The sequence below is a fragment of the Phaenicophaeus curvirostris genome, chromosome 22, assembly GCF_032191515.1.
Source record: "Phaenicophaeus curvirostris isolate KB17595 chromosome 22, BPBGC_Pcur_1.0, whole genome shotgun sequence".
NCBI lineage: Eukaryota > Metazoa > Chordata > Aves > Cuculiformes > Cuculidae > Phaenicophaeus > Phaenicophaeus curvirostris.
In genome coordinates this window covers 460018-483364 of record NC_091413.1, presented here as the reverse complement: position 1 = coordinate 483364, position 23347 = coordinate 460018, and the positions used below count along the sequence as shown (strand labels likewise).

The 23347-nt window shown below is 50.5% G+C and overlaps 2 protein-coding genes across 3 annotated transcripts; one reads left to right on the top strand and one right to left on the bottom strand.

The window, feature by feature from the left end:
* Positions 1 to 4: 4 nt before the first annotated feature.
* Positions 5 to 5189, top strand: PHF13 (PHD finger protein 13). 2 transcript variants are annotated; one of them, XR_011338981.1, is made up of 5 exons: positions 5 to 139; positions 1372 to 1473; positions 1757 to 2309; positions 2709 to 3341; positions 3482 to 5189. XR_011338981.1 is itself a non-coding variant. In XM_069874632.1 (4 exons), the coding sequence occupies exons 1-4, from the start codon at positions 101 to 103 to the stop codon at positions 2933 to 2935; spliced, it is 921 nt and encodes a 306-aa protein (XP_069730733.1). In that variant the 5' UTR covers positions 5 to 100; the 3' UTR covers positions 2936 to 5189. The 2 variants fall into 2 exon arrangements, 1 of the variants encoding a protein (XP_069730733.1); XM_069874632.1 differs by having other exon boundaries at positions 2709 to 5189.
* A 3416-nt stretch (positions 5190 to 8605) lies between these two features.
* On the bottom strand, positions 8606 to 22720 carry DNAJC11 (DnaJ heat shock protein family (Hsp40) member C11). Its single transcript, XM_069874555.1, has 16 exons — positions 22588 to 22720; positions 21276 to 21405; positions 20851 to 20924; positions 19666 to 19767; positions 16205 to 16333; positions 15481 to 15603; positions 14575 to 14648; positions 13393 to 13582; positions 12861 to 12946; positions 12293 to 12409; positions 11439 to 11594; positions 10976 to 11045; positions 10799 to 10856; positions 10114 to 10256; positions 9527 to 9656; positions 8606 to 8866 (listed from the first exon to the last, which is right to left on the bottom strand). The coding sequence occupies exons 1-16, from the start codon at positions 22657 to 22659 to the stop codon at positions 8841 to 8843; spliced, it is 1680 nt and encodes a 559-aa protein (XP_069730656.1). The 5' UTR covers positions 22660 to 22720; the 3' UTR covers positions 8606 to 8840.
* Between the last annotated feature and the right edge of the window lie 627 nt (positions 22721 to 23347).

Here is a 23347-nt window from a genome sequence, read left to right as displayed (position 1 = left end):
CGCGCGCGCGCGGCCGCCCCCTCGCCGCCTCCCGCCGGTACCGAGCGTTCGCGGGTGTCGGCGCTGCCCGGTCCCCGCCGGCCCCGCCTCGTCTTGGGACATGGACTCCGACTCCTGCGCCTCCCCGTTCGCCCCGGAGGTGAGTTAGGGTCCCGCGGGGCGGGGGGCGTCTCCCGCCGCACGGCCCGGCCGCCGGTGCCCGCTCCCCGCCGCCGCCGCGGGGCCGGGGCCATCTTGTGCGGGGAGAGCGGCCCCAGGGGCCGGCACCGAGATCGGGGGGTGGGGGGCGGGCGGGGCTGCCCGGTACCGAAACGTGGCGGGAGAGGGTGGGGGGCGCACCGTCCGGTACCGGGACCGGGGTGGGGGGCAGCTCTGCCCGGGGCCGAGACCGGGGAGGGGCGGGCGAGAGGCTCTGCCCGGTACTGAGGCCGGCGGGCAGGGGAGGGGGCGGCGCTGAGACACGGCGGGGGGAGGGGGGGGGCAGGCGATGGCTCCCGGGGCCAAAACGTTGGGGGTGGGGGAGGGGGCGTCCGGTACCGAGACCCGGGGAGGGGGTCGGGGAGAGAGCTGGGGGGCGGCGGGCAGCGGGAGGTGCTACCCGGTACCGAAACGCGGTGGGCGGAGGGGGGGGCAGTACCGAGAGGGGGGGTTGGGGCGGCAGGCGGCGCTGCCCGCGGCCAAGCGCGGAGGGAAGTCGGGGCGGGGGGGTGTAGTACCGGGACCGGGGGCGGCGCTGCCCGGTACCGAGACGGGGGGGACGGCGGGAGAGAGGGCGCCGCCCGGAGCCGACATCGGGGTGGGGGGAGCGAGCGGGCGGCGCTTCCCGATACTGAGGCTGGCGGGGGAGGGCGGGGGGTGCTCCCCGGTACCGAAACGTGGGGGGAGGGCGGAGGGTGCTGCCCGGTACCGAAACGTGCGGGGAGGGCGGCGCTTCCCGGTGCCGAAACCTGAGGGGGGTCGGGAGGCGGCGCTGCCGGTACCGAAGCGTGCAGGGAGGGAGGGGGAGGGGACGGAGCGGGGCCCGCTAAAGGGACCGGTACCGGGAGCCCGGGGAGGGGGCGCTGCCCGGGGCCGAGGCTGGGGGGAAGAAGGGGGGGCGGCGCTTCCCGGTACCGGAACGCGGAGGGGAGGCGGGGGGGGGGCGCTGCTCGGGGCTGAGAGCGGGGAGGGGTGGTGCTTCCCGGTACCGGAACGGGGGGCGAGAGGGGGGCGCTGCCGGTACCGAAACGTGGAGGGAAGGGGAGGGGGGCGGGCGGCGCTGCCCGGTACCGAGTCCCTGGAGGAACGGGGTGGGGGGGGCGGCCCTGCCCGGTACCGAGGGCGGGAGCGGCGGGTCCCCCTCTCCCGGCGCTGACCCCTCCCTCCCCGCAGGATTTCTCCTCCGCCTCCCGGCGGCACCGCACCGTGGAGGACTTCAACAAGTTCTGCACCTTCGTCCTGGCCTATGCCGGCTACATCCCGTACCCGCAGGAGGTGAGCGGCCGCCGCACCGGGGGCACCGGGCAGAGGGGGCGCGGGCTGCTTCTGGGCAGGGGGAGAAGCCCCCGGTGCCCGGGATCGCTCCCGCAGCCTTCCCGGGCTCCGGGCACAGCTCTGTCCGGCGGCGGCGCAGGTGCCGGGGCGGCGCGTGGGAGGCTCGAAGCTGGGCGAGATCGCCCGTGCAAGGCAGCGCCTCGGGGAAGGGCGCAGCGCCTCGGTGCCACACGCGAATCATCTCAGAATTAATGCCTTTATCCGCTCTGTCGACATTTTCCAGGAAGCGCCGCTGAGGAACAGCCCCAGCCCCCCCAACAGCACTGGAGGCACGATCGACAGCGATAGCTGGGATCCCCGCTTCAATGACGTCTCCTCCTCTGTCTCCCTGCCCACCAAGAACAGAAAGAACTTCAGTCAGCTGAAGCGAGCGAAACCGTACGGATCCCTGTTTCAGCGGGCAAAGCCCGGCAACTTCCTGCCGGAGCGAAAGCAAATTGACAAGATCAGGAAGAAGAAAAAGCTGAAGAGGAGGGAAACAGAGGTGTCTGCAGAGGAGGACTATGAAGAGAAGCTGCTGGAGCTAGAGGCGGAGGACTCTTACGTAGAGACGCCGATGAGCCCCTCGTCGGAGGGCGACCCTCAGTCTGCGACCGAGCACTGCTCGGTGTGGGACTCCGACACGACTTCCAGCGTCTCCTTCCCTGCCGTGACGGCCGAGCAGACGGTGGAGATCCAGAGCGTGGGCAAGAGGACGGTTATTCGGCAGGGCAAGCAGGTGGTCTTTCGGGATGAGGACGGCACCGGCGATGACGAGGACATCATGGTGGATTCAGGTGGGTGGCCTGGCTGCCTCGAGGGGATGAGCCCGGTGCTAGTGGCAGTGCTGCCACCCATCTCTCGGCACAGTACGATGCCAAGGTGCGCTGCCTGGGAGAAATTATGTAGTGGTTGGGTTTTTGAGGCCTGAGGGTTGTTGGTTGCCTGCTTTTGCAACAGACCAAGTGAAAAGTTCTGGCTTTATAGCAGCAGCCAGTTTTCCTCCCTGAGACTATGGCCTCTCACGTACTGCTCAGTGTCTCTTCCCATGATAATTTCTTTTAAGACATGGAGAAATCAGCAAATGCCCATCTTTGAAACGCAGGTAGCTCATTTAGAGTGAAAGGAGGGTAAATTCCCAGTGCAGGGGAGAGGCGCTGGCCATTAAAGACGTAGCGTGCCATTTCTCTTTGCAGATGATGATTCCTGGGACCTAGTCACCTGCTTCTGCATGAAGCCTTTCGCTGGGCGGCCGATGATCGAGTGTAACGAGTGCCACACCTGGATCCACCTCTCCTGTGCCAAAATCCGCAAGTCGAACGTCCCAGAGGTCTACATATGCCAGAAGTGCCGGGACTCCAAGTTTGACATTCGCCGTTCCAACCGCTCCCGGACGGGCTCACGCAGGCGCTTTCTGGACTAGGGCGGGAGGCGGGTGCGCTGCGCGGGCGGGCGGGTGAGCCGCGGCCGCCGGCCGGGAGCCGGGAGGGCTCCCCCGAACTGCTGCTGCTCAGGCCGAAGGGCTGCCCGGCCGGCTGCACCAACGAGGAATCGCCGAGGCCTGGGCAGCGGGGCTGGCAGAGGCCGACTGCTCGGGACTGCTGCTGGATACCGGTCGGCTCAAGGGACAGACCACACGCTCTGGGTTCGGTGGGGATTTGTCTGGTTACAACCACAAATTGGGTGATGTCTGGGGGATGTATAATACCTTTGCCACGTATGTTTTCTCATCCCATCAGGAAACTGCAAACCTTCTCTGTGCTAGGAGACTCCTCCTCCTCCAAAGAGGGAGGAAGAGGAGGAGGGAATCTGTGTGAAGAGTCTGAAAAGTAAATGGCTACGTGTTTTACTTTTAATGTAATATTGTACCTGCCCATTTGTCCGTATATATCAATCTTGGATATTCTAAGGCTCCATAGGAGGGAGCGTCAATGCATACTGACCTCTGCACCATCTGCCTCCTCCTCAGTGGGCCCTGGGCAGCAGAGGAGTTCTGTGATTTGGCATCGTTCAAGTGAAAATGGAACTTTTTCCTGCGCCGAGGGACCGGCGCGTTTAAAGGAAGAGAGCGGCCCTTTTCTGGACAAGCAGCACTGGTGATTAGCGACATCGGATTCCTTCCTCGAAGGTCTCATCTTACGGTGATTTTTCATGATGTTGTTTTGCATGATTGGCTCGGATGTGTGTTTGGGGGGGATGCCGTTTTCTCCGTTTCCTGGCCCTTTGTTAAACTCTTAAGGTGCTGTTTTAAGAGGACAATGACTTTCCCTTTCCTCAGCCCAGAATTCAAACACTGACTGTAAAAGGGGCCATAGTAAACTTAGAACCTGGCAGGTCTGGTTTGGGATTTGATCATTTCCATTCAAGTGCTACAGCTGAGTTGACTTTTGTTTTCTCTGTTTGTTTTTTGAGACTGGATTTGTAATCAAAGAAAAAAGAAATCTTTAACCTATTGGTTGCAAATTATAAAGATAAAAGCAAATGCAGGCTATGCAGCTAGGAAGATGAAGTGCAACGAAGATCCATCTGATGCAGGGGAGGACAGGAGAGTGCTGAGGCCCCTGCCGACACTGCGGTCCCTCTGTGGGACTTCCTGGGGCCTCAGCCCGAGGGAAATCCCTCCAGAAACGTGACAGGGAGTTGAGGCTCGTACGCAAAGCCACCCGAGATGGCAGCGTTGTTCCTTGATGACCAGGGCGAGCCGTATCTATCGCACAAATTGGTTTGTGTTTCAAAGCATTTCTCCAACATTCTGCCTGATGAACAGTGCTCAGTCTGGTGGGACCGAGAGGTGAGGGCAGTCACTGGCTGGTGCTACGGCCACACTAGTCCTGCAGATACAGTGCGCTGAACCTTCACCTCATCAGGAGATGCATCCAGTGCTGCCCATGGGCCTCTCAAGCACACGGTTGGGTACGCTCCTCCGGACATGCAACATGGGGCTGCCAGAGCTCCAGGTGCAGCCCAGCACTGCAGCGCCCTGCGCCTCTGCTGCAGGGATGCAGGTCGGGGTGATGGAGCTGTGCGACGTGCAATGGTTCTTCAGTCCCGCATCTTTCTAGAAATCCCGTTCCACCAGCTGCAACAACTGACTCTGGGTTCTGAAAACCAGCTCCAGCTTCTGCAAAACCTTAAGACCATGATGGTACGCTGCCTTCCAGAAGCTATGAGGAACCACCAAGGAGTCTGCCAAAGACTTGCCCCCGATGGCTGCTTGACTGTTCTTTGCAGCCAGAATAACCAAAGTTCTCAAATGCTGCCATTTCACTCTGCCAACAGGACGGCTGTGGAAGATCCCAGTCACAAGCTGCGTAACGGTTGGACCTGCTCCGAAAATTGGTATTTCTGTGTTTTCACCGTGTCTGCAATTCAGCTGGGCCTCTGCAGATCGTGTTCCCGAAACTTTTGTGGGAGAAACGGTGAACTGCCAAGCAAGCTGCCTGTGTCACAGGGGCTTGATACTCATCAATGTGACCGACTCCTGTTCTGTTACCTATTTAGATCTGTCTGACAAGGCCAGCACGTTACAGTATCAGCAGAGAGACAAAAAGAAGTAACATCTCCATTCTTTTAGTTTGTTACTTTCACCCATGTATAATTATAGTTTAATTCAGAACTTTATTTTTTCATTAAAACTGTTTTAATGAATCATGTTTTTTTCTTAAATGTGAAACAAGCGAATAATGATTTTGTTTTATTCTGCACTCGGGAGTCGGCTGTCATGATTTACTAGTGTGTGAAGCAGTTGTGCAGGTGGCAGCAAGACCTGACACTAGAAGCCCTGTTCCATAAACAACATGCAAAGTCAGGATGGAGACTGCAAATGTCTCTCCTCTGCGCGCACAGGTATCCCCAGCTCTGCAGCAGCTCCTCCGTGTCCAGGCTCTGCTGGGAGCAAGGTAAATGGAGCCTGGTCACTGGGCCGGGATGAGCGATGGGAGCAGGCACTGGCCGCTGCGGCAGGAGCCCAGAGGCTGAAGGCAGTGAGGATGCTGCTCTGGGGTGGCGGGAGCCCTGGGGGCAGAGGGCTGGAGGGAGGATGCCTGTGGTGTTGGCCATGTGCAGTCCTGGCAGGGGTCCTTTGTGGAAAACTGGTTAGCCAACGCGACCCTATGCTTGTCCCTCTTCCCAAGAGCCAGGTTCCTGCAGGACCGGGCACTGCAGCCTCAGAAACAGACCCTGGCCTGCTCAGCCAGACCAACCCAGTCTCCCCTGGAAGCCAGCTGAAGGAGAGCTCCTTCCCTCCCAGCCCTGCTGCTCCACGGGGTGGCACTGAGCACCCTGAAGAGCCAAAGGGATGCCTCGGTACCACCCCTCAGCTCCTGTACCTAATATGAGCCTGAAGGCACTGCTGCTCAGCCCCGTGTTCAGAGCAGCAGCCTTAAAAAAGACAGCTTGACTCCTTGGAAATGGCCCTGGATCACATTGGAAGCTGAGCTCTGATTGCTTAAAGCTTCTATTTCAATTCTGTTTGTAATTTTGCCTGATTGAGTGGAACTCCCAGAGGAGTAGCTTTAAAATGGCAGCTTCTGGAGCAAAACTGGCGGTGAAGGGCAGTGGCTGCTCAAGGGGGGCTATTTTTACATTCTCTAAAACTTTGGACTGATATAAAATAAGGAAAAGAAAAGGAGGCAGGCTGGAGTAAAGCATTCAACAGCAGAGACCGACTCAATATCTGGCTTCAAGGAAAGCGACAGGCAGGCATCAGACTCCACCATGTGGACACAGTTCAGCCTGACAATTACAAACAGTGCAGGGAACCAAAAATGGAGCCCAGGCTTCAACTGTGGCAGCAAAGAACCTGCTGCAGCAGCTTCACAGTGGGGAAGAGCGCCGACAATACTTGAAAAGAGGGGAAAAAGTGAGAGTCTGAATCCTTGATGGGCTGATCTGGCAGGAAAAAATAAGCTGTGTACTTCTAATGACCAGGCAAGGCCTGTGCCAGTAATAATTGTGAGGGATTTTACCTCAATGAGATTCACAACTTCAAATGCACAAAGTACAAAGTTAAGGTTTGTCTGTCCCTTGCACTAACTTCTTTGTAATTGGGCAGAAAGTTAATTTGGAGGCAAAGGGGGAAGGCAGGAGAACCGAGTCAGTTCTCTGACAGGAACACAGAGGAAAGTGCTGGCTTGGAGCTATGAACACACCCATCGAGGAGGAGGTTTAGATGGCTTTTACATAGCTTTTTATACCCTTTCACTGGTTGAGCCACCCTGGGACTCAGGTATCAAAGACAAAAGCACCTACAGGAAGAATAGGGAAGACTCTAAAGTCCCAAGCCCCCATCTCAAGAGTTTACAGTTTGAATGATCTGGCTGAAAAGACCAGCATTTCTCCCAGATCATTAATAAGGCATCTGCTGTGTCCATTGGAGACGAATGTCTCTACAGCACTTTAAAGTTTGCACCAAAGTGCTACCCTGTAAGGTTTCAGCTGCTGGAGCGGGAACAACGTGCTCAGTCCCCAGAAGCCTTTTTTTTCCAAGTACAGAAATATCACAGGACAACCTGAAGTACTGAACAGCTTTTAGAATCACATTGCTATTGACTATGCAAGAAAACACTTTGATGACAGCAGGAACTGCAGCTCAGGAAGCTGTCAGAAACAAGGACAGCTGTTTTACTGTGCAAACTTTTTCCAGAAACATGCTTCTTGGCATCACTGCTCTGTGAGACACAGGCCTACACTACCATTCTTTGTAATCAGGAGCGAAGGGGCTGCCCCTGTTTAGCACTTGCTCGTGCCAGACTGAACTCTCAGTTGCTTCTCCTGTGAGTATTTCACCACAGACTGGCTCTCCTGACCTTTGTACACATCATGCAGTGCCCAGCCACAAAAGAGGAATTTCTGGTGGAGGTTTATGCTCCCTCAACCAGTTACACCCAAGCAACCAGCAGAGATCAACAAGCAGGATGTGACAGAGGGTGCAATCACAACCCTGCCTTTGCACTTGATTTTCAAGTGTCCTACAGATGCAAAGGGAATGGGGGCTACTTTTCAGATGAATATAATTTATTGCACATTTTACATTTGATTTCAGACCAACAGAACACTGGTTGTAAGTGAAATAAATCCTGCAGCAGGAGATGGGCACAACTGAAAAGTTTCGGTTTGTTTTTAATAAAAACAAGTGAACATCCCTTCATTGTATGAACTGGGTTTTTAGAGGGGGGGGAGTATTTCTTTCAGATTGGCTCAAATAACTACGCTTTTGGAATTTTCGTTCTCCTGTTACAAGGACCTGAGCAAAGAGAACCACAGTTGCACAGAAAAAGGGGCCAGGTACGTGCGAGATGATTTATAGCAGCAGTTGGCAAGAGCAAGAACATGCTGCCAAGATATGTTTTTTCCCCTCTGTCTCTCACATGTGATCACCAACACAGCTTCTATGCAAGATTCATCCAGTAGATCGATGTCATAACTGATGCTTTTTAGAAAGGGCAGCTAAATTTCATGTTTTCAGCTCTTTAACCATTTGGCATCTCTCCTTACTTCGGTTTGGTTTATTGTACAAACTATGTTCCTTGTTTTCCCAGAAATAAATTAGGTAGGACAGATAGTTGCAGCATCAGATTCAAGCAAAATAAATCTCTGTCCTTCTCCTCCACTTGCTTTCGTTTTTTCTTGGCAACCTTGACAGTATGTGTTTCTAGGTGGCAGAAGAATTACTAAGACTATTATACCCCATGTCCTGGTCTGGAACAGTAGTGTTTGAAATTAGCAGCTGGATGGATTCATGCTGAATAGGTCCACGTTACTAAAAAAGGCAAAGAACATCATTCCAAACATACTTGTTTTTAACAAGTGCATTTCAAACACAGATTTAAGATGGAAAACAATCTCTGTCCTTAAACACTGAGGCCTTCCAGGAGTGGCCAGAGAACTGAACTCCCCCTTAGGAGCAGAAAAAGCTACGTTGCCTGCCCCAGGAAGTATGTGGAGAAGACAACAACAGGTCTTCTTTCCTGCTCAGTGCAAGAATAACTATGTGAGACCGCACAAACGGACAAATCTGAGCAGGAGGGACTTGGCTGTGTGACGGGTGGAGCTCAGTGCCCGCTTACACGACCTCAGCAGAAAGCACTGCGCATTCAGAGTCACGTTGCTTTATTGGTTACTGAGCCACAATTGAGAGAAGTATTGCTTTGGAGCCACGTGGAGAAGCAGGTTCTCTCCTTTTGTCTCCTAACATAACTTGTGGGACACCACCTGCTATAGGATAGTAAAAATAAAAATGTCTCTGTTCAAACTTGCAGCATCCGGGGGAAGGCTTTGCCGTTTCTGTTGACCCAGGTACTGTAATGGACATGGACACTCTCACCACATTAGCCATCCGCATCGATTCTGTGAGCTGTTGGATGAGAACAGTAAATGGACACGGCCCCAGGTGTCCAACAAGAACCATCCTAGCTTGGACTCAACCAGCGTGTCAGGGACAGACAGGAGCATTTCTGGCTGCTCATTACATACGATTCATATACACCTCCAATGTACTTATGAGAGCTTTGGATTCACCAACTAAAGTGGGCCAGGGAGCTGGTCTAGAGTAAACACAAGGTTTGCGCCCTTCAGCCAGCTCCCCAGATCTACAGGGGTACCAGTAAAGCTCATCACTAGCAGATACTGCTTTCACAAAATTGCTCTGGCAGGAAAAATGTTTTGGCAGGTAGATAAATGGGGATGAGGAAGAAATTTGTCTCAGGACCCCACTTGCCTTCATACATTCAATTCAGACCTCAAAGGGCAATCCAGTGCTGTGAATTGCCCAGCAGGGACACCAGCAGCCTCTGCTTCTATCTCCAGTTATACGTACCACTGAGACGGTACCAACAGCCATAGCAGTACTGCTGAGCCCTTCTAGGTCATGCTCCAGAGGCACAGCATGCGAGTCCACTGCAGTAACCCCAGCTCTGAACCTCAGAACCCCAGTTCTGTGTGCTTTGCCACACAGAGACAAAAAAATCCTTGACCGGTTCCTGGAGGAGGGAGCGAGATGGTCCTTGCTACTCACATTGCTTTGGTATCCTAAGGGCCTCGTTGTCAGCTGACATGACTTGGTGCAGAACTCCTCGGAACTGATAAAGCACTTTCAGACTCTTCTCCTCACCCACGCAGGGGTCGTAGAAGCCCGGCAGCCCAGCCTTGAAATAGAGAACAGACTGAGCATCAGGCAATGGAATTCACAGCTCTTCAACTGACCAAAACATTCATTAGTGCCAGAACGAGGAGGAAGGGAGTTTTGTGCCAATGAGATGAGATAAGCTGAAGAATCACTTCTGCAGTGGCAAGTTTTAAATGCAGAAAAGAGGGAATCAGGGAGTTGGGAAGTTTCTGGATACAGCCCCAGTGTCTGTAATGCAGACCATCACGCTGCAAATACAGAGACTCTGTTTCACTGGCACTTGAAATGCCCGGGAAACAGAAGCCTTTGGAGGTTCGTAACACTTGATATGTAAACGGCTTCTGTAAATTATCTAGAGCTACCAGCTTCAGGCACAGCAGAGAAATCCCCCTGCAAGAGAGCACACACTTCAACTGGAATTCTGAGTCACACATTCAAGCCCTTGAGCCGGGGCTTGGACAGAAACGTCACGGTACCTTGGATGCCTCTGTAAGGATGAGTTTGGAGTCTTTCACCAAGCACTGCAGGGGCACAGTCACATCTATTACTTTCACCTTCTCATTCTTCCTGCTGTTGTCATTGACAAACTTCCCATACCAGGCGTTCACCACAATCAAACCTGCATTTCACAGGAGATCACGGATGTGATGAAAGGCTCTCCAGAACAGCTGGGCAGACACTTAGGAAAAGGCCACCCCGGCAGTTTCTCTTGCTGTCAATATTATTTACATTTCCCCTGCCCGGACTCATGCTTCTCCAGACTTAAGAATATTTCCACTTGGGTGTTTGTTAGCAATCTTCAGAGAATGACATGACTTCAATACCACCCTGGCACAACAGTCCATGCAGATGTCTGTCTGCTTTGAAACATTCAATTGGAAACTGCTAGCAAACATCAGAATTCTGATTTCCATGACAATTCAGGAGTGATCTGTGTAAGCTAGGGACTAGTGAAACCTAAACTGCTAAGTTCAGGCACCAGAAGGTGAATCATAATGGAACTTCCCCAACACGTATACAACAGCAATTACACTGTGCCTCACTGGGGTGAAAACGAAGAAACAAACTTGCATTTCTCCTCACTAGCTATTCAGCCCTTGTACTGTTCCTTCTTCCTCTTTCCAAACTTATGGAACAAGTAAACAGTGTTGTACTCTTTACCCATTCTGGCTTCCTCCGCTTCAATTATCCTCCTGACAGACTCCTGCATTAACCGGACCTGTCATAAGACAAGAGGCAGAGCAAAAATCAAGCAGGACCATACACCATGTCCAAAAGGGAAAAGCACAGAGTGAAAACAGCTTCCTTTAAGGGGGATAAGTTATAGGCAAGACTTACCGCAGCTTCAGCCTCCTGCTTTTTCTGAAGGATGTCGCTGGCTGTGCTCTCCCTTTGTTTCTCCAGCTCTCTGACATAAGAAAGTCATAGAATTATTAAGATTGGCAAAGACCTCTAGGATCACCTAGTCCAATCATCAGCCCAACACCACTGTGCCTACTAAACCATGTCCCGAAGTCAACGTCACAGCAGGTGTACACAGAGGATGGGATTCAGCCACAAGCTGGCAGCGCCTGCTTACCCACCTGTTACAGCTGACCAACCCCCTCACACAAATGAGCTCAGTTTTAAGGTTCTTCCCCACCTTTCAAGATATTTTTGTAGGTTTCCAGAACTTGGTAGTATTGATGATATAGTGAACCTCAGTGCCTCAGCTGGATAGGCCAACCTTTGCACCTGGCTCCCTGAAGCCCCTGAATGGGACTTACAAGCTCTGAGTTTAAAATAGTCTTTACAAGCTCACCTCTCCTTTTGTGCCCTGAGGTAGGGTTTGATGATTAGCCTATGCATGGCGAAGTAGACAACTAGAGGTCCCACAGTGGCATAGAATACAGCGCTGGGAAGCAGCTGATCTGTTAGGTGGACAGGGAAGAAGTAGGTCTGGCTAGCCCTGTTCAACCTGGAACAAAAAAAGAACACGGACAGGTAAGAAGAAACTCAGAGTTCAGTGTGCTTGCTGAAGCATGCTTTTCAGCAGTGTGCGCTGCTGAACAACTGCTGAACTAAAGGAGAGATGAATGATGAGCTCAAAATGGTGAAATCTGACAAAACAAAACAAGACAATGGTAAGACAGAGAGCTGACACCACCCAGGGCCTGACCCTTATGTATCAGACAACTCTTGCGGTGATAGCTGGCCTCTCTCTGTCACGGCACCTTACTAGTAGTGCGATTACCTAGTCTAGTTAACCATCAGTCACTAACTCAAGTATGTATGTTTGTACAGTGTTATAAAAATGGAATGCAACTATTAATCCATTTTTACTAATAATAATTTTGGAAATCTCCCATCCACTCACCGTAACACTCCAAACTTTACTTTTGGTTCTATTTTCAGAATATTCTGACACACACACACATAAAGACACACACATGCTGACAGAGGTGGCCCAGGCCCAGAGTAACACTGGCAGAAGGCACACTTGGCTTCCAATGGACATCACTGAGATTAGAGGTGAGGGAGCTGCAACCTTTCACAGTGACAGATCAATATATCTGCACTGCCCTAAGATCGGGACCTTCCCACCTGAACACTGGAAACAGAATAATGCAGGTTACAGTCAAGCTCTGCAAACTAGAGTTGTAATCTTGAACTGACTTGATTTTCAAAGATACTCCTTGGGGAACACCAACACTGACAGTAGCTCCTAAAACGCTGTGCCTGGAAATCTTCCTCTCTGCTCCGTACTCCACTATGGTCCCAAAGAAGCCTGCCCTAGAACGACAGAACCAAAAAAGGGTAAGGCAGGGAAGGCTCCTGAATTCCTCTTTACTGAAGCCTGTAATTCCCCAACAAGTAAAACATGGAAATGCATCTGTGTGGAACAGAGGCTGGCTACTAGGAGATTCTTGGTATATCTACAAGGTCAGCTAAGCCTTTTTGGCTTGCAAATTAATGAACAGACTACAAAAACTTCTGGCTTTCTTATTGGCGATGACGCAGAGATACTGCACACAAGTATTTTGAGTTCCACTTACCTGAGGAGGCACACAGAGCTAAGCCTCCAAGACATCCACTTCAGCATTTACCAGATTTAATTAATGAAAAGCGCATTCCCAAAGACCAAAGCAGCATTTGATTTGCATGGAACCTGAAGGACCTCAACAACAGGAGAGGACAGAGCCTTCAGGCTGTGTGCAGTATGAGGTTCCTTTTGCAGACTTACTTGAGAGAACCCTTCACTCGTGTTTGATCGTCATCCTGAAACTTGTGCTGATAACTGACCATCATGAAAGAATGGGGGATTCCCAGCTGAAATACAAGAGGCACAAACGTATCGAAGTGTACCCTTGGCCACCACTGAATGCTCCCCCAAATTTCCATTCTTACCCTTTAAGTGAAAACAGAAAACATCGCAGTGCTTGCCACTTACTTGTCACGGCCTGCAATCTCTGCAGTCATGCAATAATAGAATCATTAAGGTTGGAAAAGGCCTCTAAGATCGTAAAGGCCAACCGTCTGGGTTGCGCATCCTGACCGTAACCTGAGCTAATCCACATTAGATACAACAATGTTGGGTGCAAAGTGCTGTGCCAAATGCAGCTGGTGAACGACGTTATGTGTTCGCATGAGACAGCACTAACTACTCCATTATCTGCTAGTCCCAACCCAAAATACTGCTGGGATGGAGGCACTGAGGCACTTCCCTCCCATGGGGTGATACCAGTGTCCCCTGCGTACAGCAACAGGGCCCTCACCTGTAACGCCACAGTGAAATGGCTGCTTTTTGTATCCCGGACAATGCTCGTGTTCATGGCTGACTGGATGCCCCACCGCCACTGTAAATACCCCATCGTGTTCTTGTCAAGGTTGCGGGCTAGGACCGTAGTGAGGCCTGGGCGGATCCCACGGGATGAAAACTGCAGGGCAAGGTTTGTAGTGATGAAACTAGGAGAAATAAGGAAAACCCCCATCAGTGATAATACACAGCTCTCAGATGACCTCTGTTCCCTTCTTACCCAGGAGCCTTGCTGAATATGCAGAGTCTATCCTGCAAAGAGCACAATGCCTGAGGGTTTTGGGAAAAACTCAAAGCTAGACTGCATTGATGGCAGCACCGCCCACAAGAGCAGGGCCATGCCCTCTTTTATTGGTCTTTGCCACACTGCTGCAGCCAACACAGCAGGCTTCCTTTCAGCCTTTGCCGTTCTTGCCCTCAGCAGATCAAGTCCGGGTCTTCTGCAGAGGCAGCACACCTGGCTGCTGAAGATAGCAGCCCTGCTGTTTAATAATCCTCAAGCATCAGCTCCAAAAAGCAGGATTAAATGACTCTACAGGGAACAAGATCCCTGTATAAGCTCTGAGGACTGACATCCTTACTAAATTAGAACATACAAAGAGACGGAAGTCTACACTGGCACCTGCAGTGCTCTAACATACACTTTCAATCACAGTCCGTACTTTGAAATCTCTCTTGCAACCCCAGACCTTTATTCAGTTGTAAACACACACCACTCTAGTGGCAAATCTGGCATTATTTCCCTAATACATGACATATTGTCAGAAGTCTCACAGACAGAAGCCCCGGAACAGCTCCACAATTTCTTGCTCTGCTCACACAGCAAACTTCTTTTCCTCCGATTGTGAGATCACACCTTTAGTATCACTAATTCATGGTGAGATTAATTCATGGTGAGATCAAATACAAGTCAAAGAATGTGGAACACACACCTTCCTTAAACTGGAAGCATGAAAACGAAGGACACCAACACACAAAACATATAAGCATTATGGTCACTACAAAAGCACGACCTTGAGCCTAGTAAGAAATACCTTATTGTGTAGGACAGAAAAATCCAAAATTAACACGGAAAATGACTGAAGTCATATAGTTCCTTAGTGTGGAATATTAATGATTAGTCCATTTTTCTAATATTTACCATCTTGGGGTAAGGTTACGGAATATCTTCAGGCCGAAGAGAGGTCCCTGAAGGTCTCCTGCTCCAAACTCCATCTGTTTAAATGCACAATGCCAAACTGTTAGAAGGAAACACCTTTCACAACAGTGACAAAGTACTTCACAAGCATAATTTACAGCACAGATATTTTACACATCTGAGTAACATTTACCACGTTTCAGTATCTTCTCTTTTCTGTTTTGAATTCAGAATGAGGTGCGAGCAGCAGTCTCACAAGTAAAACAAAGCCAGTTTCACAGCGCTACAGGCTTCTGCCACCAGCACCTGCGCTAGCTGCTCCAGTGAAAATGGAGAAGAGCTTCACCACAGCCTCACAATGGCAAAGAGGGCTTGGCTGCTGCCTTCTGAGGACAAGATCCTCAGGACAGCCTCACAGTATTGTCTGCAGTTCTGCTGCTGGACCGTCTCTCAGCATCTGCAAAACATGCCTGCTGCTTCATCCACCGAGTGACTTCCAAGGCTGCTACTCAATGCTTACTTGGTGCTGTCTCGTTAACAGAAAACTCTTAAACCTGGTCCTTTCCATGACAAAACCCACAAAAACAGTCCCTGCATCTCCCAACTAGGTTTATTACAGGGGAGTTTAAAACCTGTTTTAGTCAACTGACTTAAGACAACATCCACAAGCTCCTGTATTACCAATATTACAAAATCCTGATGCAAATCAAATGCCTCCAGCCACTGAATTCTCAAATGAGAAGAAACCTCCTATTTCTCACAAGCTGAGGAAACAGGTTAGCAGGCACCAGCGTGCAAAAAGGAAGGTGCATAAAGCAGCAGTTCTCTGAAGAAAACAACCACTCAGAATTGATTCAAGCACCCCAAAACAGAGTGGATATAAAACCACATAACAGCTAGCACGCTTACCTCTCCCCATCCCTTGGCAGATGTTACTCGTCTCAGAGCAAGATTGATCGATCCACCTCCATTCCCGTTCTGGGTGGAAAGGTTACCAGACAGTATTGCTGTGTCCGTGGCAGTCAGTGGTGCCTGACAAACAAATACCACTTTGATCCCGGTTCATACATTAATGCATGTTCTGCAAAGGCAGAACCATGACTGCAGAGGCTGTAAGTGCAGAGAGACACACAGGCCCCTGGCTGACCCCTTGCCACATACTAAGCCCAGATGTTTGAGGCAGACATGGCAATAACTTTTGTAAATATTGTGGCCAAAGACCAAGAATGGCAAACATTGAGATAATTCTTACGGCATCAGATATTTGTCACACCACGCCGAAGTCCTGACCCTGAGCTGCAAACCCTTCTAATCTCACTAGCAGACTAAACTTCAACTCCCTGGAACAGAAGAAAGACTCCCCCTTCTCTTCCTTACCTGCACTTTCAGAACCGTGAGCTGTCTGTTTTCACACAGCAATGTGCTGCAGCCCAGTCACACCAAAGCTCGCTGCACAGTCACCACACAGTCCTGCTGGAACTGAGCTTCCTCCCGCACCCACCCATGCTGGCAATTGCATCCCTCCATAAATCCGGACAAGAGCCTCCTGAGCAGCGTTTCATTCTCTGCCGCTCTGCACGGCGCTGCCTCACGAGCTCCAGCCCTGCTCGGCGCCGGTGGCTGCCCTCCTTACCTCGATGGACTGGGAGATGTGCATTTTGTTGATCTCAATCTGAGGAAAGCTGCTCCCGGGCACATCTTCGTATTCTTCGTCGTAACGATCGAAGAGGTCAGTGGCATCTATTCCAACACTAATTGTTCCCTAAGGAATGACAAGTGAAAGAAGCAGTTAGCATTAACAAACATCCAACGTACACTGCCAAATGGCTGAAGCATCCTGGTAAAGGACCACATTTTTTGCAGTTTTTTTCTTGTTCTGCAATTACCTTTTCCTGTTTAAAAAGCATTTCTTACAAAATCAAGACAAACAAAAATTAATTATTACAATGTTCTAATATAAATCACAAAATAAACTGGATAAAATTTTGTTTCCTTTTTCCTAGTTCATAACTCAATCAGGAGAAAAGCTTGACAAACATAGAAAATATTTACCCCTTGCTGAAAGTCTCTCTCAAGACCACAGAAAAGCTTATTCCTATAAAGAAACAGGCCCCAGCTAAAGTCTGCTACCTGCTGCTCACACAGACTAACTGCAAGAGAGGGTTTATTTGAAAAGGGCACAATTAGATCCTTGTCCAGGCCACGTAACTTCAAGAGGCTTTGGAAACCTCCCTATAGACCTATTACACAGCATTCCAGCTCACAGAAAATGTACCAGTTGCAAGAACGAAATCCTTCCGAGCACCAGCACAGAATGAACTCTGAGCAGTTCGTATAAAGAAACTGAATAGCTGGGTAGGTACAGAAACCATTCACAGAGTCTGGCTTGGCTTCTATTTATTTACTCACTGCAGGGACCCCTGACCTCTTCTCAATCCTTATTTTCCGATTTCTTACACAGCAAAAATTGGATAAATATTTTAATACAGGAAGGTGTGATTAATTCCAGGAGAACTCTAGAACAGGGGCTGTGCCCCAGCTGTTTCCAAAATAACTTTTGGCAGGCTGGCAAATCTCAAAGCAATTGTGCCGACGGTTCTGTTCGTGGCAGCACAAAGGATGAGCTCCTGCCCTTTATGCAGAAGGCCACGACTGTTCAGGAACCACCAGCAAAGTCACCTTCAAGGGCTCTGCTCTCCAGACGATACAGCTTCTTCAGTTTCAGCCCTCTGCTACACTGTGCTGCTGAACTGAGGCCGATGTAAGAGCGAAGCAAGGCGAAACTGCAAACCACCTGCTGCAGCCCTCTGTGAAGACACAGAGTGGAACAGCCAAAGAGAAACAGCAAGGGCCATTTCCATGAAATTCCAGCAAATGCACTCCAGAGTGGCCAATCAAACACTCCTAAATACAGGAGAGCATTTATTTTAACAATAGAGATAAGTCTCTTCGTTTTTCCCTGGCACTCTTCAATTCAAGGAAGTGTGAAAACCAAGACCTTTTGCAACAGAGGCAAGATGGAAAGAAGGGTTTTCCTTGCGAAGCGCCACATTCAGTGCCAAACCTTGGCCAGAATGCAATTTTAAATTCCCAAACATATCTAAACAAGAGACATCATGCTGTGCACATTGAATTTGAGTGGCAAAGAGAAAATTGTGTTTTCAACTCAGATCAGAATAAAAGCAGCAGCAAAGCTTTCTCAAGGATTTGCACTAAAATCCCACTAAAACCATCTTACTGTACTCCGTGTTCACGTTGCGGTGCTTGTGCTCTTAGTAAAGAAGCACCAAGGTCCTCACACGCTCCTGAAATTCATTGCATCTCCTTTCTTTCAACAATACAAAATCTCATTATTATATGTGATATATTTATCACATCTATAAATTTTATAACAAATATCCCTCCCAATGGAAAAAAGGAAAACACCTAAACGTATCCACGAAAATCCACAAGCTCTGTTCCTAGGAAAGGCACATCCCGGGTTCCACCCTGGCTCCCCAGCAGATTTTGGATCTAGCTGCCTGTTGCTGAAGCGAGTGGTGGGCTCCGTGCAGTTGATTTACCTCCCACCACGCAGGTGAAGTCGCCCTCGGAGGTCTATGGATCCTGGCAAGGAAACTGGCTCTGGCGCAAGCACAGGAAAAGCAGCAGATGGCAACGTTAAAAATATTCCCAGAGAAGGACAGCACCCCCTATGCCACCAGATAATGGAGAGGGCCCCCTGCTGCTCACAGCTTTCCATAGGCCACCTGCTCAGACTCTTGGAAATGAAAATGCTCTCCCCAGAGAAAGAGCAGCAGGGAAAAGGCTGTAAAGCTCTGCTCCCGAGTCGGCTATGCACGTACACAACACACTGTGTAGCACACAAAGTCAGTATGGCAGGGAACTGGGGATCAGCACGATGGAACCGTCGGAGATGTTACCTGCTATCAGCTTGTAAAACCACCTTTATGTGCCATCCTGTGAGTATGAAACAGACTTTGCTGATTGAATTAAGAGGTGTGCCAAGGAGAATATGCTCCCTCCTCACCTGTTTTCTTGGGGATTTACCTTCTGGAAGGTGACATTGGAACCTGTGCCAGACTAAGCCTTTGAAGGACCCGCATTTCTTAGATGTCAACAGGATTTAATATTTCCTAACAGGAAGCAGTTCTCCTCAAATCAAGTAGTGAACTTTTCAACCCTCTTGCACATCTTTGAAAGCAAAAACAAAGCTCTAAAAGCAAATTGACTCGATTTGAAACCTGCCAAATTGCCTACATCTGGTTATTGCTCAACATTTCTGGTTAAATGCTTTATTTTGCTGGAACCGCTACACAGAAATAACAAAATGTTGGGAATTTTAAAATAACTCGTGTTCATGTATGAAATGATCGCAGCTGCACTACCGAATTCCACAGGAACACTGCCTGGAGAGACATTTCCATAGACTGTCAATCAGCAATTGCTGTAAACACCCAGATGGCTAATTTTGTCACGGGACATGGGCTGGGACTTACAATGCAGCTCAGCTTTTACTGCTCACAGCACTGGCCAGGCATGCAGAGAGAATGCCAAATTCCAGAAGCCACAGGGAAGCATGAGGTGGAGATAACTGTGCCCTCTCCAAGAACGCCCTCTGACACCAGCCACTCCAGCTCCAGCAGAGCCCAACTTGCCTGGTTTGTGGCATCCAGAAACCCCTTCCTGGTTTCAAAGCTGCATTTGAACATCTCCCTGCATTGTTGTGATACTACAGCTGTGTGCAAAGGAAACGGTCAGCAAACTGCAGGGAGTTTAACTTTATTTGGAGTACTGGAAAGAAATCAAACATTTCAGTGTTAAGTCTGTTTTCTCAAAATTGCTGAAAGAGATATTTTGCTCCTACATCTTCCAACCAAAAAGAAGAAAACTTCCAACAGAGGATTCTGTTGAAAGAACTTGCTGTTTTCCCTGCATTGTCCAGAGAAACTGCATCTTAAATAAGGAAAAGTAACTCCCTACGTGTAGACACCTAAGGGGCTTCTATAGCCCCTCGTGTCAGCTCATCACACCTTGAGTATTCATAGTGATTTATGGATTCACCCTGGAGACTAGGATGAAGCCTTTTCTTACCTTTGGATTAGTTCGCTGCTGCAGTCTTCTCTCTTCCCTCTCTCTCTGCAAACGCTCAAATTCTTCCCTGATCTCAGCTGGAGTTCTCTTTCTTTCCACAACCTGCTCAGAAAGAAGTTAAAAACGCAAAAGATTACCAGAAAGAGGACATGTGGGGTACCACTGGCCTGGCGTGCTCTAATGCATTGCCCTGTTGCTCTAAGCCACTCTGCATGGACTTCGGTATTCAGAGTTTGGAAGCAAACACCTGGGCCAGATCAGGTGATAGGGATGAGAGAAAACCCGTACTTTGAAAGAAGGGAAAATAGCCTTGTGATTTCTAGTCCCTTGACAAAACCAGGGCAAACAGCTTCCAAACCACAAGTACAAGACATTGCAGTACAGCCATTCCCAACAGCTCTCCACTAGTTTCTCTGCTAGGTGTACGCACAAAACCAAAAATGACTGCAAGTTTCTGGCCTGAGGTAAACTGATCAAGCAAGAGTTTTTGTGATTTCAGGCTACGCCGATTCACATCTGTTTACCTCACACATCTCAGGGTTTTAAACAGGCATGGTTCTAGGTATGGATAGAAGGTGTGAGATTTGGCTTTTCAAAGCAAGATCAGGTCTGCCACAAGCAGCCCCAAACTGTCTGTTACACGCTGCCACTGCTCCACGCTTCCTGCTGCTGACCCCAGGCTTGAACCCGGCACTGACCTGATGCAGTACAAAACGATTCTGCGGCAGACAGTGCGGTGCAGTCAGCTCAGACTGGCAGTGGCTATCACGGGACTTAGCAACAGGAAAGCCAGGAATACACAAGTCCTCTTTCAAAGCCCCAAGAGCACAGAAATAAAGTAATTCTAAACTCAGAGGGCAGCTGATGCTGACAGAAAAGTTTCAGATGAAAAATATGAGAGCAGATGGACAATAACAATGCATTTGTCTCAAAGATATTGCCCGTCACAGTAATATCCTACTAGCGAAATCTGAACATCAGATTTATTGTTCTCTGGTCAAGTGAAAAACCTAAGTATTATTTGAAAATCCCTCATGGTGTTTCACCAGAGAGAGACAGAGATAACTAAACCGGATGCCTTCAAACAAACAGGCATTTATTACCATCCAGGTGTCAGTGCAGGAATATCAGATAAAGGTGGATTTGGCCAATCCCACTGGCCATAAGGTGCTAAATTTCTCTCACCTCCCATCCTTCCATTTCCAGTCCTCTCCTCCCATATATGTCATAGATGGCTCTGGTCTGCGGGTCACTGAGCACTGCAAATTAAAACCAGGAGAGAGAAGTTAAAGCTACCAGAGAGTTTTCGGTCTTCTCAAATTTGAGACCAACATACTCGTGTCATTTGGAACTCAAGCACAGATCCTGGAAATTCTGTTCTACAGCTGCACTCATTTTTCACATTAACTCCCATTCACGTTTTCACACCTCGTTCATTGCAGAGTTCACACTGCACTGCTCCTCTGCACAGGACAGAAGCAGGAAACAGCATCACTGTCAGCAAATTATCACTTCATAATAATAACTACCTTCTTCAAAAAGCACAGAACCAGAACCCCCTTCCTAGAAAACCCCTGAAACAGTTTCTGCAACCTGAGGCTTCCTCTGACCTTCATAAGCTTGGTGAACGAGGTTGAAGAGCCGCTCAGCTTGTGTTTTGAGCTCGGGGTCTCTGTGCTTGTCCGGATGGTACAGCATACACAGCCGGCGGTAGGCGGCTTTCAACTCCTCCTGAGAGGCCTGTGGGGAGCAGCAAAACCAGAGTAAAGTACAGCCAATGCCGTTTAAGATGGATCATTCTCAAGATCAGCCCTAACAGAGAAGTTCATCTGATATTACGTGACATTACTATTACTTACACAAAATCAAGAATGGACTTGTGTTTTGTGACATCAGTTAAGGAAATGTTCATTTATGCACACCTGTGTTTTCCACACTATTTGTGGAGCAACAGCTCATCAGCATACATCTAGGTATAAAGAGTCAAGTAAACTAAACCCCCACCCAAGCAAACTGCGTTTGTACATTATTTTCATTGGGCAACTGCCCCAATTCAATGCAGCACAGCAAGGAAAAGGAAAGTCATGCGAGGAAATTTTTCATAATATCCAATCTGAACCTTCCCTGGTACAACTTGAGGCCATTCCCTCTCGTCCTATCGTCTGTCACTTGGGAGCAGAGACCAGCACCCACCCCACTACAACCTCCTTTCAGGTGGATGCAGAGAGCGATGAGGTTCCACCCCTCAGGGCAGGGGTTGGAACTGGATGGGCTTTGAGGTCCCTTCTGACACAAACCATTCTGTGATCCTGCTACGTGTTCATTGTTTTTCTGGGAATTCATTATCATAGTTTTTCACCCAGGCTCGTGTGCACATCACAGTTTCTTTGTGTCTTCAGAAGCCTCTGATGGGCTTTATCTCACCTCCTTCCCCATCGTGTCCTCTTGGTGAGCTCAGGTCTGTCCTGTTCCCGCTCCTGTCCATTCAATACTTAATTTGTTCCTTGTTACAACCAGCAAACAAGCTAAACTCCCGTTACAATCACGTCCTTTCTGCCTGCAAGCCGGCTAAGATCTGACTCTTAATATCCTTATTATCGATTAAGCTAATTCATTCCCTTAACATAATCACAGTGTCATGGAACGGTTTGTGTTGGAAGGGACCTCAAAGCCCACACGGTCCCACCCCTGCCCTGGGCAGGGACACCTCCCGCTGGATCGGGGGCTCCAAGCCCCATCCAACCTGGCCTTGAACCCCTCCAGGGATGGGGCAGCCCCCGCCGCTCCGGGCAGCCTGTTCCAGGGCCTCCCCCCCTCGCAGTGAAGCCACCCGCCCAGCCTGCCCCGTCCCGCCCCCGCAGCCCCTGCGAGCAACCCCCGCCCAGCCGTCCCGGAGCCCCGTCACCCCGGCGGCCCCCGCACCTCGCGCCGCACGTTGAGCAGCCCGTAATAGTCCTGGTTGTCCGGCAGCTCCTCGCCCGCGGCCGCCGCCATCTTCCCGACCTCTCACCCCGCGCCGCGCGCCCCCTGCCGGCGCGGCGGACCGGCCCGCGCCCCGCTCCGCGCATGCGCGCCTAGAGGCAAGGCATGTCGCTCTATGCGCATGCGCGCCTACAGGCAAGGCCTATCGCCCTCTACGCATGCGCGCCTACAGGCAAGGCCCGTCGCCCTCTGCGCATGCGCGCCTACAGGCAAGGCCTTTCGCTCTATGCGCATGCACGCTTAGACAAGGCCTCTCGCCTCTGCGCATGCGCGCATAGAGAAGGCCTGTCGCCTCTGCGCATGCGCGCCTAAAGAAGGCCTGTCGCCTCTGCGCACGCGCGCCTAGAGAAGGCCTGACGCCTCTGCGCATGCGCGCCTAGAGAAGGCCTGTCGCCTCTGCGCATGCGCGCCTGGAGAAGACCTGTCGCCTCTGCGCATGCGCGCCGCTAGGAAAGGCCTATCGCCTTCTGCGCATGCGCGCATATAGGAAAGGCCTATCGCTCTCTGCGCATGCGCTTCGGGGAGGGGCGCTGTGCGCATGCGCCTCAGCCGGCGCTAGGGCCTTGCCGTCTGCGCATGCGTAAAGCCGTGCAGGCGAGGCGGAGCCTTTTGCGCATGCGCCCTCTCCAGGCCCTAGGCCCGCCTCCTGCGCACGCGCAAATACGGACGGCGAGGCTCTTTGCGCATGCGCCCCTCAGGC

Coding starts and splice junctions, on each gene's coding strand:
- DNAJC11 (XM_069874555.1), bottom strand. CDS start 22,659: ATGGCGGCGGCCGCGGGCGAGGAGCTGCCGGACAACCAGGACTATTAC. Junction 11,595..12,292: donor GGAGTATCTTTGAAAATCAA/GTCAGTTCAAGA, acceptor TTTTTGTTCCAG/GTTGAACAGGGCTAGCCAGA. Junction 10,857..10,975: donor AGCAGGAGGCTGAAGCTGCG/GTAAGTCTTGCC, acceptor GTCTTATGACAG/GTCCGGTTAATGCAGGAGTC.
- PHF13 (XM_069874632.1), top strand. CDS start 101: ATGGACTCCGACTCCTGCGCCTCCCCGTTCGCCCCGGAG. Junction 1,474..1,756: donor ACATCCCGTACCCGCAGGAG/GTGAGCGGCCGC, acceptor GACATTTTCCAG/GAAGCGCCGCTGAGGAACAG. Junction 2,310..2,708: donor GGACATCATGGTGGATTCAG/GTGGGTGGCCTG, acceptor TTCTCTTTGCAG/ATGATGATTCCTGGGACCTA.